The following is a 19,718-nucleotide window of genomic DNA, read 5'->3' as shown; positions in this document are numbered from 1 at the left end:
CACCTGGGTGGCTCAGTCAGTTGAGTGTTTGACTTTGGCTCAGGTCATGTTCTCATGGTTCAGTTCATGAGTTCAAGCCCCACGTTGGGCTCTGTGCTGTCAGCACACAGCCCACTTCAGATCCTCTGTCCCCCTCTCTCTGACCCTTCCCCACTCGCGCTCTTTCAAAAATAAATAAACCTTTAAAAATAGATATAAAATGCTTTATAAAAAATGTACAGGGGAGGCTTACTCAAAATCACACATGGGGAGCAAGGAGTAAGCCCACGTGTTTAGTAAGTAGCAGACACATAATAAATGTGAGCTCCTTCCCCTGACATCCATTCTCCAGCTGGGTGAAGAGCAAACAGCTTCACTCTGCAGACACCTTACCGTTTTCCACGTTGCAACTTCCTCGACTGAAAATAAATTTAATGATGGAGACAGCTGCCCTTGTTGTGGGCTTACTGTGGGCTGGGCTTCTGCCAGGAACTGGTCCTATGATCTTATTTAATATTTACAAAAGAACCCTATGAAGGACACAGCGCTGTAGGTGACAACACTAGGATTTGAACCCAGGGCCTGGGCCTTCCTCCAAACCCTGGCTCCTCCATATTCTCTATATAGATAATGAGACTTAGATGGTTTATGGATGGTGGCATTATTATTGTCATTACTGTTAATTACTATAATTATCATTCTCATAACTGCTTTTGTGGAGTTTATGGACTTCTTAGACTTGGTATCTAGCTTTTCCTACCTTGATACCTGCCTGAAACTGTCTGATTTGGCTGAATGCTCTTTTTAGGAATTATGAAAAAAAATGGACTCATGGGAGGCTTTTGTGGTGGGGGGACTTTCCCCATGGTGGCAAACCATAGCAATAGATAAAAAAATATATATCTGGGAGTAAAACTTCAAAGGAAGCTTTGTGTTGATATCAACAAGGTATGTGTCTATAACACAACTCTAAAAAGTAGAAGTGTATTTGTGAACTGTTGATTCCTAACCCTGGCCCTTTGGAAAATCTTGTGGGAAATAATTTCATTTTTTGGTGATAGAAGCAAATGAGAATGCCCACTATGTGCCAGAACTCCAGTCTAGGCTAGCCTTGTTTTAAAAATGAGGAAACTGAGGCCCCAGGAAATATCGAGGCCTAAGAAGTGCCCTGCTTCCTAGCATTGAATGGGCCCTTTTAGCTCACAGCTTCATTTAAAGACAAGATTCTGTGCGGGTGAGATAAAAGAAAGCTCCTGTGAAGGGAGGTCCATGGAAAGTGGAGGTTTCATTGTATAAATAAATGTCAGGATGACTGAGCCACTATGGTAGATTGTCTCCAAAGACTGCCTGCAAGTCTCCCCATCCCTCCACACACAAGCCAATCCTCCCATTAAGAGGTGGGCTCTGGGGCATGTGGGTGGCTCAGTTGGTTAAGCGTCTGACTTCAGCTCAGGTCAGGACCTCGCAGTCTGTGAGTTTGAGCCCTGCGCTGAGCTCCGTGCTGACAGCTTAGAGCCTGGAGCCTGCTTCAGATTCTGTGTCTCCCTCTCTCTCTGCCCCTCCCCTATATACACTCTGTCTGTTTGTCTCTCTCTCTCTCTCAGAAATAAATAAACAAAAATAAATTAAAAAAAAAAAAGAGGTGCTCTCTCTCTTCCCCTTGAATCTGAGCTGGCCTTTTGCCATACTTTGACCAACAGACCATGGCAGATTTGCTGTACTGGCTCTAGGCCTAGCCATTAAAAGGCAGCAGCTTCTGCTCTCATCCTCTTGGAAGACAGATGTTCCTTCCATGTTGTAAGGAAGTTCCACCTTGATTGCTCAGTGAGAAGAGCCTACATATGGAGAAGGCACTCCAGAGAAGAAAAGGGAACAAGGTACTTCAGTCAACCGCCAGTGCTGAGTGAGGTCATTTTCACATTCCAGATCCCAGTTGAACTCCCAGCTGAATGCAACACCATGAATGACCCCAACCAGCACCACGTGGAGCAGAAAAACTGCCCAGTTGGTCCAGACAACCCACAGCGATGTGGGGAATACTAACTCATTGCTGTGTGTAAGCCGTTATGCTTCAAATGGCTTGTTACACAGTATGAGATAACAGAGCAGGCACCATTGCTAGTGAATCCCAGGTTGTGGTTTGGTGCCATGCCGGCGTGGAGCCAAAAGTCCACACCTGGCCCTCCTGCCCTCCTGAGACCATGGTGTGACATGGGCCCAGCCATTAACAAGCCTTGCTGCTGGAGTGGTTTCTCTATGTAACTGATGGGAATAGTTGACAGTGAAACGCTGGTGGTCCACTTAATTTCAGCCACGATCAAAGTACTTAAAACACAACTTTCCTTTAGTGGAGCTAAGCTTTGTTTATTTGCAGTTGGATTCGGTTAACTCTGGTTAAAGGAGACGCCTAATCTGCTCTCCCTCAGCTGGATCCATGCTCCTGCAAGCCCAGGCCTGAATGACAGGTGTTTAGATAAGGGCTCCCCTCCTAAGCTGGCAGCTGGCACAGATCACACAAGGGAGCAAGACCTGTGCCTGAGGTTATGACAGCCCAGAGTCCATAGGAGATGACTTCCCAAAAGTAGCAAGTTCAAGGCCAGTGAGTAAATTATTAATTAAATTGAATTTTTTTTTTAATTTTTTTAAATGTTTATTTTGGTTTTTTTTGAGAGAGAGAGAGAGAGAGAGAGAGAGCAAGCAGGGGAGGGGCAGAGAGAGAAGGAGACACAGAATCTGAAGCAGGCTCCAGACTCTGAGCTCTCAGCACAGAGCCTGACATGGGGCTCAAACTCACAAACCGTGAGATGATGACCTGAGCCAAAGTCGGATGCTTAACTGACTGAGCCACCCAGGAGCCCCTAAATTGAATTATTAATTGAATTAATCCATAGCAGGGTATCTCAGCCTCAGCACTGTTGATATTTTGAGCAGGGTAATCCTCTGTTGTAAGGGCCTACCTTGCGCACTGTAGGATGTCTAGCAACATCCCTCGCCTCTGCCCACCAGATGCCAGTAGTACTAAAGTTGTGACAACTGACAATTGCCAAGTGTGTCCAGAGTAGAGGTGGGTTGCGGGGAAGAAATCACCTTGGTTGAGAATGCTGCTCTAGGGTGATTGCAAAGACTTCACAAAGAAGACACAGTCTGGGGGCTGACCTGAGGAGGTACTGCATACATTGGGTTACTGAAAATGTGAAATACCAGCTTTGCAACCCCACAGATGCACTGGGAACACCCAGAACACCAACCCCTGGGGCAGTAAGGACTAGAGAAAAAACAAAATGATATCTGGCTTTTTATTGTTGCTGTTGTTGTTATTATTATTATTATTATTATTTTACATTTAGTAGAAAGTACTTCTTTTTTTCCAAAAGGGATGAAGACACATTTCTTCTGCTGCTGGTTTATCTATTCATGGAACAGAAATGATGTGCACTCTGGCTGAGTGAAAAGCTCTATCAGATCTCAAGTTTCCTTTGCAAACACACTTCTCCTTGCAGGGAAGTTAAGCTCTCATTCCCTTCTGTTTAATATTGTTCACTTTTCTGTAATTACAAGAAACGTCTCCCTTGATTCTTTCAACATTACGATTGTTTGAGAGCTGATTTAGGAGTGAGCACTCTGAGATAATGTTTCTTTGACTCAGGGACTTGGGCATTCAACAGAAGGGTTGGGAGGCACCCTTCATTTTAGTGTCAGTAACCAGTTCGGACAGAGAATGAAGCAAATCCCACCACCATGTTCCTCATAAAAGTGCAGCTCTCAGTGGCTTAGTGGGTGTTTTGTCCACTTAGCTTCAAAGTGGTGGGAAATGGAGCATACCTTCAGATGCTGAGTCCAGCCGCTCCCAGCTTTGGATCAGGAATTGCCCTTGAGGTTAGTCTTACCTTGTGGAAGATGTGCAGGGTTTTTGTATTCTAATGCCAACAACTGGCCAAGTTCAGCAAGCCACTGGAGTTTGTGTGTACTGTCTAGTTAGAAGCATCTGGGTACATAGCAGCCATATCTACTATAGCCATAGAAGGCAAGAAGCATTCTGATGTTGAATAACCCAGCCAGCAAAAGCCTTTGAAGTTGTGGGCCAGTGAAAGGTAGTGGAAAGAATTATTGCAATACCCTCTAAGGGCATTTCTGAGGACACCTTCACAAGCATCCAGCCTCCAAGGTATTCTGCCATATGTACAGACATTGAAAAGATAGGTGACCCAAGGCTGACAGCTCACATTGGTAGCTCTGGCTCAGGTCTCTCCATAATACCTAATACCTAACTCATTTTTCCATTTAGCTAGGAGAGGTCAGCCTTTCCTCATTTGTTAGCTTGCTACAGGCCCCACTGTGTGCAAACATCTCAGGTGATTTACATACCTGTAGATGCCCTCAACTAGGATGAGAATCTTCTTCCAAGCTCTGCGGATTCGAGGCTGGCCATAGATTACAGCATCTCTCAGGAGCTTCTCTAGGCTTTGCATGTCTTTAAATAATACCAAAAAAGAAAGTGAGTCATGACAGGGTTTGATTTTTCCTCCCCCATTTTCTTTTTTGAGAAGGCATCAGGTTTCGTTCTTCTTTTTTTTGTTTATTATTTTTGAGATAGAGAGAGATATAGAGCATGCTGGGAAGGGGCAGAGAGAGAGGGAGTCACAGAATCGGAAGCAGGCTCCCGGCTCTGAGCTGTCAGCACAGAGCCTGATGCGGGGCTCGAACTCATAGACCACAAGTTGGACGCTCAACCGACTGAGCCACCCAGGCACCCCAAGAGAAGGCATCAGGCTTCTTAGGCTCAGGCTTAGACCTGAACTTTTTCAGAGAGCCAGATCAGAATCAGAGAACACCTGGGGTGGAGGGAGGGAGAGGCTTATACTTTAGTACAATTTAACTCTGACAAGATGAGTAGTCAGGTTTATATAGTAGGCAGAATCACCCCACCCCCACCCCCTGCTGGAGGCACATGGTTTTATAGGCTCTTTTTCTTTTGAGAGAGAGAGAGAGAGAGAGAGAGAGAGAGAGAGCACACGAGCAGGGGAGGGGCAGAGGGAGAAGGAGAGAGAAAGAATCCCAAGCAAGCTCTGCACTGCCAGTGCAGAACCCACTGTGGGTCTCGAACCCACGAACTGTGAGATCATGACCCGAGCCAAAGTCAAAAGCCAGACGCTTAACCAGCTAAGCCATCCAGGCACCCTGGTTTCATAAACTCTTAAAGGGCTCTCCTCTCCTGCTTCGGCAGAGATTGGAGATTCTCCATTAAGTGCATCCTGTGGGCTTCAGCTTTGATACCAGGTTAAAATGAACTTGGAGGTATATCATTAACTGATACTCACCAGTTGTGTAGCCATGAGCATATGAGAGTTTAGCTGAGTTAGTACAGAGTGGTGGCATTGCTGGCAGGTGTCTCACTTCCTACACTTTGAGACCTGACTTTCGACATCCCCCACTCCAAACTTTAAGGCATGGGAAAAATTAGCACTCCTTTGAAAATTATTTGGAAGCATCTGGATACATTAATAAGTGCTCACAATTATTAAGCCCTATCTGGATTCCAGCCTTCCTTCTAAGCATATTCTTTGTAATGACTTGTCTAATCCTAAACATGACCCTGAGGGGAGGTACCTTCATTTTATGTTTCAGGAAACCAGGGCACATATAGGTCTGGTAAATTGCCTGAAGTTTATGATCACAACCAGCATAGCCAGGATCTGAACCTATGCAGTCTGGTACCATGACATGCATTCGGAACCACTACCTTAGTTGAGAGCTCTTGTTCCTTCTTCTCAAACTACTCCATGGTCATGTTGAACAAAGAAGGATGGATGTCTGGTGGATTATTCTTGTTAACTTGTGATGTCAAATATAATTCACAGTGACTTTTCATTTATCTGCAACCAGATGTAGATGATTGGACTTAGGCTGAGTGATTATTGGGGAAGGTTGGTCTACCATTCCAGCTGTAGGTGTGTGTGTGTGTGTGTGTGTGTGTGTGTGTGTGTGTGTTTAACTTGCAAAGCCCAGAGAGAGAGAAAAGGCAGAGGCTTATGTGCAAGTTTTTTAGATTCATTATATTTTTACCACATTTCTTTGTACCTTCAGAACTCTCCCTTTTTGAGAATCTGAAACCAAAATACGTTAGGTCTATAATCTGATTTCAGTTTGAAAAGTTGGAGATGCTACTGAACAGCTGACCTGACTGTTATGTAATGTTCATCAGGCATTAGAGATTCCACTAAAAAATGCTCACAGGAGGGCTTCCTGGGTGGCTCAGTTGGTTAAGCAACTGATTTTGGCTCAGGTCATGACCTCAATGTTCATGAGTTCGGGCCCCGTGTCGGGCTCTATGCTGACGGCTCAGAGCCTGGAGCCTGCTTCAGATTCTGTGTCTCTGTCTGTCTCTGCCCCTCCCCTGCTCTCTGTCTGTCGCTCTCTCAAAAAATAAATAATAAACATTAATTTTTAAAAAAATGCTCACAGGAAAAACCTAGCAGATCTAAATCTAAGACGGTACAGTCAATATTGGTTTTAGCCACTGCATCAAGAAGCAATATACCAAAGAAGCGACATTCAGTGGATTGTCACTGGTCTAGGCTTAAGTTGGCTGAGGTTCTTCCTTTCAGTGGAGATCCCTGAAACTTTATTTTTAGTCCCAATCTGTGGTGGAATCTGTTTTAGGATTTCCTTACAGCTCTAGTACCAGCACACAATATTAGCACAAAATCAATGTTTGATTATGGAAAGGAATGTAGACCAGGAAAAAGGAAGGAGAATACCACTTTAAGATCTAAATAGAAATTATGAAAAAGGATAATTGCCTCATTTCTGCAATAACATTTCTTTAAAAAATTTTTTTAAATATTTATTTATTTTTGACAGAGTGCAAGCGGGGGAGGGGCAGAGAGAGAGGGAGACACAGAATCCAAAGCAGGCTCCCGGCTCTGAGCTGTCAGCACAGAGCCTGATGCGGGGCTTGAACCCATGAACCATGAGATCATGACATGAGCTGAAGTCACTTAACCGACTGAGCCACCCAGGCGCCCCTCTGCAATATTTCTTACATTAACTGTATTTTGGTTTTGAAGACAGGCAGACATCTTGTGTCTTCACAGATGTAGTGTTTTACTGACACTACATCATTACCCACTAGATGGCAGCCAAGGAAACAGAAAGCAGCTTTCTTATTTTGAGAATTTCTGGGACAGTAAACCTTTGCCTGTATGGACATTTTGCTTTAGGCTGAGTTCCTAAGATGTTGAAGGAACCCGCGTGATTGAGATATACAGCTCCTTTTTCTATAATCTACTGCAGGCCTGTTAGTCTCTGAATGAAATAAAGAAATGACGAATGTAAGATTTCTGTAGAGTGTTTTCCTTCTGGGAAGTGGAATTTATAATTTTTTGGTACAGAAATGACACATGATGAGGGTGGTTCCAATGCCATAATAATAAAAACAAACCCAGTGAACCAAATTAGCAGTCACTTAAAAAGTGAATATTCTAAGATGTTGAAAAACCTGTATATGCAGACATTATTCTACTTTTTATGCAATCAACTAGGTCACATACATATTATAGGTTTAGTCTGGGATTAGGTTTAAAATGGACACCACTAAAGAACATAGAAGATTCTCTCCATTCTTGTATTAACAAGCTGGACAGAGAACAAGACTTTAAATGGCCACGATGTGTTTCATGCATTTTGCAGATGGAAACAAGAGGAATCCCAGTCCCTTCCATGGCAGGGAACTCATCCTGTTCCACTTGAACAGAGAGTTACCTGGGGATTGTCTTTGGTGAAGCTTCAGAAAACCCGTGGGGTCCACACACTGGGATTCTTGAGCAGAGGGGGAATCAATCAGTCTTATTTCCCCTTGTGAAGCAGAAACTCATTGACCTCTTAGAATCACAGAAGCTGCACAGAGAAAGGGATAACTTCACTCAGTGAGGGATTCTGGACTTACATTAGTGTCTGGTAGCTTCTCTTTGGTTCTTAGGGTCTGGCTGTATAATGCTACAGCATGTGGGGTACAGCTCTGTAGGATTCAGGGGTTTGTGGTTTATGTTCTGCAGGCCTTGTGAGAGTCTACTGTTTCAACAAGCCACATGCTAACATTTTTAAATAATGTTGCTTATTAAAGCACTTATATTTGCATGATGTTAATCCTCATGACACCTCTAAGAAGTAGGAAAGAATGATTAGGTTTTTGTTTTTTGTTTCTTTTTTTTTTTTTAAGTTTATTTATTTATTTTGAGAGAGAGAGCAGGGGAGGGACAGAGAGAGGGGGAGAGAGAGAATCCCAAGCAGGCTCTGGACTGTCAGCACGGAACCTGATGTGGGGCTTGAACTGTGAGATCATGACCTGAGCTGAAATTAAGAGTCAGATGCTTTACTGACTGAACCACCAGGTTTATAAAACCAACAACAACCAAAAACCAAATGCAAATAAATCAGTTTGATATATAAAGAAAATACTGATATATAAAGAAAATACTATAGATATTAAAATAAAAGAATAAATTTGATGCTATCAAGGGGCACATACATAGCACTATTGTATAATATCTTTCTAATCTTATGACACGCTTTCTAATCTTATCACGCTATTTGTGATTGCCACAAATTTCGGTATCAGCAATGCCTTAGACATCATTCACTACCATCTGGCTCAATAAAGTGATTTTCTTTGGTTTGTGAAGGGCTGAGAGGAGCAAGTTGGCATGATGGGTGCTGAACATTTAGCCATTAAAAATGAAAACAGAGGCCTCATCTAGGTGAGTGATGCAAAGGAAGTCCTGGTCTGTCACAGGCATGACTAATCGGTTTACTGAATTACTGAATACCTGGAATAATCCAACAGTGTGCCAAAAACGAATCAGGCTTAGGTGACAAATATACTTTGAGGGCCTGTTCTTGAGCCTGTCCTTAAATTCAAAGCCCTGATAGGATCAACAAGCCTCTGGGGTCTGGGGAAGCTGCAGTTAATGTACTGTGAAAAGTGGGCACGGGGAAACAAGGAAGCCATATTCTTCTCAGAAGAGAGGTTGTGTATAGTTCAAAAAGTGTCTTCCTGATGATAAGAAGTCGATATTGGGCTTTGTTCTGACTTTTGCATACAGTGACAACACTGTTTCTTCTGCCACGGTTTCCTCGTTCCTCTTCTCTTGTGCCACTGACCTTTTGTTGAGACACAAGACCGTTCTTACTGCTCATCCGTCAGTGGCTTTCCCTTCCTCTGGATCCAGGGCCAGCTGTCATGGTCAGGCTGAATACAGCCTGTACCTTCCATATGCTGCTCAGTGTGGTTGATGGTTCACACCTTCTTCCTTCAAAAGTCCACAAAACCCACCTCCAGCTACAGCTACATTTAGATGCGTTCTCTGCTTCCCTGTTCCATGGGCTGCTCACCAAAGATATTTTCATGTCTGCACATGATAGACATCCATCAGATATCTCTTAAGTGAAAAGATGGTTGGATGATGAAGGAATGCTACCTGTTACTCTAAGCCCTTGCTTCCCATCTGTTCCCCCATTCTTCTTGTTCCTTTGGAGATGCCCAATTTCATCCTTCAAATGCTGAGCCCAAGTGTGGAATATTAAGCAATGGGTACTTCAGTAACTGTGAATGATGACAAATAAATCATTCTTACTTTTAAGATGGTGATGGGGGAAATGCCTCCTTTTTTAGCCTATGGGGGAAATGCCTCCTTTTTTACCCTATGGGGAAAAGCATAATCATGATGGCTAACTTTGGTAAGCAAAGTAAATGTCTTTCTCAAGTCACATTTATAGTCTCTTCCTCATGAGATCAGTGAGGGAATTTCTGATGCATTGAAAATTTGGTATGTTAAGTTTTACAGTTTGGGTAAATACTTAGGCTCAGATTTTCTTGGTAGCTCTGTCAGTATGTGGGCAGGTGTTGCATGGCCTTTGGACAGGTTTGTAAGAAGCATGGTGATCTTGCAAGAGTGCGAAAGGCAACAGAGAGCAGGGGACCGAGCTGATTTGAGGGTGAGGCAGGTGCTAGGGGCAGGGCCTGGGTACCTGGGGAGGGAAACCAGTAATTCTGACCTCAGGGACATGAGACAAAGGACAGGGAGAGCCTAAAGCATGGGGACAGAGTGTCCTCAGAGTTCTGGGCCGATGCAGCACGTAGGGCTCTGATTCTCCGGGAGGAATTAAACATAGTACTCAACTGGGATCCCTAAGTGCTTGAGGTCAATGCAGGAAGGTAAGATGCGATTCAGGGAACTTGGGGGCTCAGAGGTCAGTTCTGGGATCCTGCATCTCAGATCAAGGGCAACCAGTGTGAACCCTGGCTGCATCTGCCTAACCCAACTGCCTTGCTCTGGGAGGGCTGCATGGAAGAGCAAGTCTCCTGCATTCCACTAGCCAGGGGGAGACAGCCTTGGAAAAGGCTGGGAAAGGAGGTAAAGGCGAATTGTGCTTAAAAGTAGGAACTGGAAGGGCACCAAGGTGGCTCAGTTAGTTGGGCGTCGACTTATGCTTGAGTCATAATCTCACAGTTAGTGGGTTGGAGCACCACATCGGGTTCTGTGCTGACAGCTCAGAGCCCTGAGCATGCTTCAGATTCTGTGTCTCCTTCTCTCTGCTCTTTCCCTGCCTGTTCTGTTCTCTCTCTCTCTCTCTCTCTCTCTCTCTCTCTCAAATAAATAAATAAACTTAAAAACAAGGGAACTAGAATCAGATCTCCTTGGTGTAAATGCCACCTCTGCCTCTGTGTCTAGCTAGCTCTGTGTCTCCTCACCACTCTGTCCCTCTGTTTCTTCCCCTGTAAAAAGGAGATGATCCTAGCAGGTGTCTCATTGTGTAGTTATGAGGCTCAAATGACTTAGTGCATGTAAAAGGCTCATTGCAGCAAGGGTTCAATACTATTAGTTGTTGTAAAACATATAGAAACAATCACTGTCTTTATTAAAGTGAACAGCTCAGTTCAGGAGTCCAAGGAGGACCTTAAGATCTAAAAAGTTGTGGCTTATAAAAAAAAAATAGTCTCAGTGCTGTTTATAGGTTTGATCTTCCACTCAAACAGCACTCCTGAGCCCTCAGAAGCAAAACTCAGAATTTTCCCACAAACATTGCACTCATTGTTCTGTCTCCCCTTGCCCTTTAAATGCCTCTAGGTAGAACCTTGGTTCTTCCTCTCCACTTTTTTTCTTTTCCAACTGCTCTAAATTCTTGGTCTGCCCAGCCCTCTGACCTCATTGAAACTCTCCTAGCTGAGAAAAAAATTGCTTCTCCTCTCCAAGACTAGTTCCAGAAGCCCTTTGTGACGCCCTTTAGGTCGGAGATTGCCTGCCTACCCTACAGCCTTGTAAGTGTGGTCCTGCACCAGCAGTACTGGTGACACTTGGGAGATGGGCAGAAATGCTGAGGCTCAGGCCCCGCCCCAGGTCTACTGAATCAGAGTCTGCATTTAAACAACCACCCCCTAGTGAATTCAGTGTATGTTAAAGTCTGAGAAACACTGTTCCAGAATCTAGATCCTAAGTAATTATCAGCAAAGTGAGCAGGTTCTGAGAAAAAAAAATAACTCAGTCCTGATTTTCCCATATCTCTGCAACAAGATGTCACCCTTTCCAGAGACTTAAAATTTACCCAGGGTTTGAGGTCCTGAAACACCAGGGTGTTAATACTCAGCCCAGAGAATGTGTCTACCAAAGGCATCCGCATGCCCCAAGGAGCTGCGGCCTACTTTCTCAAAATGCACCAGAATCGCAGTGGAGAACAGATTTACTGGTCACTGGTCAGAGCTGACTCCATAGCTTAGACTGTCAAATGTGCTGAAGAGTCTTTTTTGTGGCACTTAATGAGTCACAAAGGCAACCCAAGGACTGGCTATTTCACTGAAGCTGCCCAAAGGAGAAAATGCAGATATTCTTAGCATTTAGCCAGAGGAATTCAGAGGTTAAATTTTAGCATTCTGGGTTAAAATTTAGGCCACTAACAGGACAAGCAATCATATAGATTGATTTTTACACAATAATACACTGATATGGCCTGGAAGTAGCTGGACTTAGCTAGTGGGTAAGAGTGTTAGCTAGCACATGCTGTACAGGCCCTGCCTATATCCCTTAGCCTGGCTCCTTATTGAAAACACAGGCCATTCTTGGTCCAAGAGCTTTCTTCCTGGCTGTGGGGGCATACTGAGCCTAAGCAGGAACAGCCTCCAACCTCCCACACATGGGAATTGGTGTATAAATAATCCAGTTCCCGCACCCCACTGAAGTATGTCTACACTGAGTTCCCAGGTAGGATTAAGCTCTAGCTGTCTATTGTGGTAACCTGCTTGACAACATGCCTTTTGTTGGCTGCCTTTCCTTCTCTGTCTCCATTCTCTGCTCATCTGCTGGTGCTTCCTTGGATCATGTCCTAAATAAATGAGTTACACTCAAACCCTTGTCTCTGGGTCGCTCCTGGGAGAAATGAACCATGATAAGAGCAACACACGTGGGTTTGAATTTGGACTCTGGCCGTTTATCATGTGTGATGTTGGACAGGCCATTTAATCATTTTGAGAATCAGTTTTCTCTTAATAAGTAGAGATAATGGATAGAACTATAAATATGGGGTTTTGTTAAAATTAAATGAACTGATTATGCAAAGGGCTTAACATAGTGCCTAGCGATAAATATGGTCTCAGTAATTGTCCGTATTCACTATCCAGGAAGAGTTAATCTATGGTGATAAAGAATTCTAGTACCTGACTTTGAATTTGGTATGGCTAAAAATGCACTCTGAGTCCTTGGAGATTTTCCCCTGGAGGGTAGCCTTTGTGTGTTCTGATTCTGTTCCCTTTCACAATTTTCCTTCTGTTTGGTCCCTTTGTTGCTTGTTCTGATCTTGTGGGAAATAGAGAAATGAGGAATAGCTTGAAGTTATTTAAGCTGTTCAAATAGGATTGAACATCAAGCTTGTCCAAATAGAATTCAAAGCTTACACTGGTCTGAATAGGTGTAACTGCACCTTAGGTATATTTTAGCCATACACAGTCAAAAAATTCAAGGATCCACAATTCTGACTGATATACAGTTGCTCTAAATAACAAAGAGTATCCTTTAGTACTGATTTACATAAAACAGGACCTCTTCTCCTCCAAAAGTCAGGGGAGTATCTCAAGGTGTAAGCAGAGGTCACAGGCAGAGGAAAGCCCAGGAGGGCAGAACAAGTAGACGGTTGTGTGAAATCCCATCATCCCGATGTTTAAGTACATTCTGGTTTAGGCGGCCATTCTTAAGAACCCATCTCACACGTTATTAGCTTCGGTCTCTGTTGTGTTGTATGCTTATCCCCACACAGGAAGGCAACTTAATATCCTCTACATCTTATTTACATTATTATTCCAATCTGCATGGATGCACGTTGAGGATTAAAGCATCATTGTCTATTGAGGAATTTAGTAGTATCCTAGGAACAGCAAAGTGGGAAAGACAGTCAGCAGCTACTGATGCCTTACATACCGTGATCCTACTTAATTCTTTCTCCTCTGTACACCGTCTCATCTCTCTCACGTCTCGAGGAAGAAGTCATTCAAAGGCCCCTGGAGGAACCCCTCTCAGACGTGACTGTTTTCGCGATGTAAACACAATAGCTGGGAAATTGTGCCCATTCCTAAAGGTAGTAAGCACGCTAGTGAGTGGGCACAAAGGCTTTGTGTGTGAGAATGAAAGTGTATTCATTTCCTACCAGGCTGTAAGAAATTAGCACAGACTGAATGGCTCAAAACAACATGTTCTCTTACAGTTCTGGAGACCAGAAATCTGAAATGGGTCTCACGTGATTTTAATCAACGTGTGGGCACGGCTGCCTTCCTTTCTGGAAGCTGTACGTGGAGAATCTATTTCCTTGCCTTTTCTAGCTTTCAGAGGCTTCTGGCATTCCATGGTGTGTGACCTTCTTCCCTCTTCAAAGCCAGCAGTGACCATCAGAGTCTTGCTCACATGGCATCACTCTGACACTCCCTCCTCTGCTTCCCTTTTCTGCGTTTAAAGACTCTGTGAATACACTGGACCCATGCAGACAATCTCTTTAAGGTTAGCTGTTTAGCAACTTGAATTCCATCTGCAACTTTAATTCCTCTTTATCACATAATATATTTATAGGTTTTGGGATTAGGACATGGACATTTTTAAAGGCCATTATTCTACCAACCACAGAAAGTTGAAGAGCAACAGCAGTTTAATAATAGAATTTTCACTAGATGATGGAATCGGGACCCGCATTGCACACACTCTCAGCTAGTTGGAAGGGGCAGCATTTATACAGACAGCTCCGGGCTTCACCACTGAGCAGTTGTATGATCTTGGACAAGTTGTTTAATACCTCAAAGCCTGGATCTCCTCATTTGTAAACTAGCACCTACCTCATGGGGTTGTCCATGAGATTAAATAAGTACATCAGAGAAGGCCACTAGCTCAGCATCTGGCACAAAGTAAATTTGCAGTAAGTGCTGTTTACCGGTATAAAATGACCACAGCTAACATTTATTAGAAAGATGTAAATGAGAAATGTTTTCTGTTTTCTGGGAGCACAAAGGGAAGGCGTGAAGAATAAGTTACTGAATGTTTTAAGAGCTTTGTAAAATTGGTAGATAAAATGAAATTCTTGAATTAAAGTTCCAGCAAAAAAAATTTTACAAGCAAAATTTTATTTGAAGATAATATCAAACTCAACAAAAAATTATAAGAATAAGAGTACTACAAAGAACGCCCACATACTCTTTTTTCCAGATTCATCTATTAACACTATTCCATTTACTTTATCATTCTATCTATCTATCTAATTTTATCTATCTAATTTTTTTTATCTATGTAACTAATTTTACCTAGTATTATCTAACCTACTGGCCATATTCCAATTTTGTGAATTAGTCAGGAATGTCCTTTATAGCATCTCCCTATCTCTTTCAGAATCCAGTCCAGGGTCTGGTACTGTACTTAGTTATCACAGCTCTTTGGTATCCTTTTATCTGGATCATCTCCTCAGCCTTTCTTTGTTTTTTATGATATTAGCATATTTACAGCATACATTCCCTTTTTTTTTGTTTTCTTTCCAACAAAGTGTTTCTACTTTGGGGTTGTCTAACAATAAAACTCAGTGTTCTGATCTGTATACTATGTTAGTTATGTTGAATCTTTCTCAGTGTATCACATCTGGAGACACACAATGTTCACCTGTCCCTCACCAATGATATCAGTTTTTACCAGTTATCCAGATGTTGTCGGATTTCTTCCTGATATAGTTACTGTGCTTTCTGTGGATGTATTTTCACTGGAATTGCTATCCTGAGATTAGAATCTGAAGTAAGAGATATGGAATAACTGCATAGGGTGGCATGGGCAGGACCAGGAGAAGCTGGCTGAACTTCTCTCTGTCCCTGGAATAATTTCTGAGCAGTTGGAACTAATGGAAAGATTCAATCTGTGGGTGAACTGCATACTTTATTTGAGTATTTAAAATAAAGTTGTTTTGTAGGGGTCTGCTTAGAAGTTTTCCCACTGTATGGTTTCTGTTCAATCATCTGTATATATTTGTGTTTGAACAAAAATGTGGAAATAATCTTCATTGATGTGTTCATGTTGTTGGCATCTACTCTATATACCCATGAATAACAGCAGAATTTTTGATAACTGTGGGATTGGAATGCAGGGGATGATTATCTCTTCTATTCATATTTTAGCCTCAGCCAGCAGGAAAAGAATCAATTCAAGCCATCCCTTGCCCCACTCCCCTCAAAAGGAAGGGTTGCTAACATAGCGGGTCAGGGCCTGACGTTCCTTTGCCATATTGGCCATGGGAAATTGTCTCAAGAAGCATTAGCCGAAACCAGTTTCACTTCCTGGCTTATGTGCTACAAGCTCTCAAGTTTCTTGTCTCTATGTAGACCAAGAATGGCTTGTCCTGCAAGTCATTTTGGCTGCTTTTCCAGTGACCGGGTGTGTAAGTGGCATAAAAGGACTCTGAGTCTGCTGAGTCATTCATTTTAGATTCAAAGGAGGAAGAAGTAGGAAATGACACTTGGGTGTCCAGCTTCTGCCCCAGCAATGGCGGCTAGAGAAGCTGTATTAGTTATCTATTGCTACGTAACAAATTACCCCAACACAATTAACACTTATTATCCACAGATTCTGCAGGTTAGGAGTTTGGGAACCTTAGGTGGGTGTTCTGGCTCAAGAAAGTTGTGAGCTGCAGTCAGGATGTTGGAACTACAGTCATCTGAAAGCCTGAGTGAAGCCAGAAGATCAGTAAAGATATCCTGTTCACATGGTTGTTGGCAAGAGGCCTCAGTTCTTCTGTATAGGCTGCTTAAGTGCCCTCACTAGTGATGCCAGAGAGAAGAACAGGCAGAAGCCATAAGCCTTTAACACCTAGCCTTAAGAATGACATATCATCACTTCTACTGTATTCTTTCGATCACGTAAACCAATCCTGAGACAATCCAGGAAGGGACTATTCAAGGCATAAATACTGGGAGGTGGGTGGGGGGGAATCATTGGAGAATCACTACCATAAAGTCTTAAGCTGGAGAGTAGGAAATTCTTGGTTAGTGTTTAAGAAAACGTTTAGTCTCCCAGTTGAGTATATACACGTCTGTCTGCTTATCTATCTATCTATCTATCTATCTATCCATCTATCATCTATCTTTCTATCATCATCTCTATAGACCTCCAAGGGAAATCTGGAGAATGGTAGAATTTGGGTTAAATTCCAAATAGTAACAAACGCAGGATAGTGAAGGTGTATGAGAACTGTTATGGGGACAGTTGATCTTTACAATCCATAAGCAGATGGGTCTTTTCCTTCTGAGGCTGTTCAAAGCCTATCTCAAATCAAAGCTTATACCTTTGTTTTCACTGCCACTAGACACGAGGGAGGGCTACTAAAGCCATTGAACAAAGCCAATTCATCCAGAGATCAGCATGGAATGAAGCAGAACTGTCCAAACACACCTTTTGTTGCTTCCTGAAGTACATATATCTTAGTTTGTGTATGTGTGTGTATATATATATATATATATATATATATACACACATACATATATACCTATACATATATATATACACACATATGTATGTATGTGTGTATATATATATGTGTGTGTGTATATATATACATATACATACATATGTATATATATACACACACACATATATATCATATAACATATTGGTTCTTCATTAACTGGCCAAGACCTTATTTTTCAGCTCTTCTCCAGTAGTTCAGCCTCACACTAGAGGTCTTGCTGCTTTTTACACACTCCAGGTTATTCTGTTTAGAAATTTCCTTTCCCATATCCCTGATCAGAATTCTCTTAATCCTTCAAAGTCTATGGCAAATACTATCCATTTCATGCAATCCCCAAAGTGAAATGATCTTTGCATTCCTCTGGGTCATCATAATGTTTTCTACTATCCTTTGGTGGCACTGGCAATGAAAATGATGAGGATAATAATAATCACAATAATACAGCAGGTACAAGTGACTCAGAAGTTTTCACTGCTAGGCATTGTGCTAAGCACTTTATATGCCTTCACTTACATATCAGTGAATCAGGCATTGTAATTATCATTTTTGGAATAAGTAAATTGAGATTCAAGAAGGTTAAATAATTTGACTAGCACCACATGCTAATAAGCTATAGGACAAGGACACAAATGCTTGGGGCAGGGGGGAAGCCTATACTTTTTTCTTTAACACCAAAGATATTGTATGATAACAATTACATTTTTAGGAAAATTTATTTATGAGGAAGTTGGCATATTTTAAATGTAAAATTCAATGATTTTAATAAGAATGTAAATATCACCCCAATCAACATATCAAATATTTCTATGACCCCAGAAAGTTCCTTTATGCCTCTTCTCACCAATTCCCTCCCCTACAATCAGAGTCAAGCATCTTTGTGATTTCTATGACCATAGATTAGTTTTGTCTGTTTTTTATTTGCTATAAACAAACTCATACACTATATACTATTTTGTGTCTGGTTTATTTCATTAAAAATAATTTTTCTGAAGAGTCATCCATGGTGTGGGTGTCAGTAGTTTATTCCGTTGTTTTTTTTTTTTTTTTTTTAAATCAGAGAGTCATATTCCATTATATGAATGTAACAGATCTTTTCCATTCTCCTATTATAGATATTTGGGTTGTTTCCAGTCTTGGCTATTATGACTAAATCTGCTGTGGACATTCTTGTACAAGCTTTTTTGTGGACATGTGCTGGAAATTCCAAGGTGAAGAATTTATGGATCATGGTATAGGGATATGTTTATAAGACTGCCAAGCTGTTTTTCAAAGAAGTTGTATAATTGTACCCTCCAGCAATGGGTGAGAGTTGCTTCATATCTTTGCTAATATTTGGTGTTGTCATCTTTTTTATTTTAGCCATTTTGGTGAGCATGAAGAGGTCCACTGGCCAAAGCCTGTACTCTTAATCACTGCCTGATATTGCTGTGGCCCTTTTTCTACTTAACCCACAATACAGCTACTTTGATACATATCTGCCTCTCCTAGTAGATTGTAAGCATGCGCTGGGTGGGAATAGTGAAAGGAGTTCTTCTAAGGAAGAACACCACTTTTTACCTGACAATAACATAAAACTTAAGTCTTAAAACTTTCCTAAGGCAGCGTTATAGAAAAGGGAGAGTTATAACACTTCTGATGATTAAATGTCAGTCCTAAGAGATCAGTCATGTTTTCAGAGGCTGCACTGTAAGACCACAAATAACAGTGACACTAATGTGTTTGGGTTACAGTTAGCAATCTAGGTGTTTAAGACACTTCAACCATTTAAGGTCAGCAGAGGTTAACAAGCCAGTAGTGAAAATAAACATAATTGTGTTTCATGAGGCTAAGTTCCCCCATTCAAATGGGGCAAGGACAAAGCCGCATGTTCTAGAAGAAAGCAGTATATGTCAGGAGAGATGCATTGATACTCACTGTTGTGTTTGAAGATCCTTATGGTTGCACCTGAGAGTCGGGCCCCGAGTACGAGAGATGCATGGTTTAACTCATCACTTAAAATGAGGCATCCCTGTTCAGAAAGCAAACACACAAAGCACAGGCCAATAAATAAAATTAAAGAAAAATAGCATGTGGAAATAGAACAACACTTCAAGACCTTTAACAGACATCCCTCAAACCCATTTTCATTTTAAAAGGCCAAGAGTTTTACCTGGTGTCTATATGGGTAAAATCCTGTAGACAATTAGCTGATGAACATGGGGATTATTTTAAGGGATTATATCTTTAATCATTTGCATTTGATTTTCATCAGAGAAGATCATTCAAGATCTTGGTTAAATGCCAGCTAGCATTTTCTAAAGAATTGATGTTTGGCAGGAAAATGGATATACTTTGGGTGGGTTGTGGATTTGCTGGGGTTCCTCAATCATGCGTTGGATTATTTGGGATATGGTGTTCTTGTTCTGGAGGGGAGGGGTCTTTTCTGCAGGGTCTTTCAAGCTCTTGTTTTCCTATTCTCATTCTCCTCTGTACTGACATCATTGTAGACCAAAGTATCAATGCTTTCCAGTTAAAAACTTTGCATTTGGAAAAGTATGGATGGCAATTCAGTCTGAGGCAAGTGAAAAAGATCAATCAAATTTACTTCTTATAAATTACAGTTGTAAATTTATTTTCCTTTTTTAATTTAAAACTTTCAAAACTATAAAATTGTTCCAGCATACAAAAAATGAAGAGACAAACTATGGTGGCCATTTGTTTTTGTGGCCACC

General features: G+C 41.8%; 1 protein-coding gene across 1 annotated transcript in view; it reads right to left on the bottom strand.

Moving 5' to 3' along the window:
- SPTLC3 (serine palmitoyltransferase long chain base subunit 3) overlaps positions 1–19,718 on the bottom strand; it is a 134,467-nt gene that overhangs the window by 51,812 nt on the left and 62,937 nt on the right. The window contains exons 6-7 of the mRNA XM_042931622.1: positions 18,922–19,015; positions 4,345–4,450 (exon numbers count right to left, since the gene is read on the bottom strand). Of these exons, the coding sequence (XP_042787556.1) occupies positions 4,345–4,450; positions 18,922–19,015 (200 nt within the window). The remainder of the gene's footprint in view (positions 1–4,344; positions 4,451–18,921; positions 19,016–19,718) is intronic.

This window comes from Panthera leo, chromosome A3 (assembly GCF_018350215.1).
Source record: "Panthera leo isolate Ple1 chromosome A3, P.leo_Ple1_pat1.1, whole genome shotgun sequence".
Classification (NCBI taxonomy): Eukaryota; Metazoa; Chordata; class Mammalia; order Carnivora; family Felidae; genus Panthera; species Panthera leo.
Note: the sequence above shows the minus strand (reverse complement) of the source record. Positions and strands in the feature narration are given on the sequence as shown.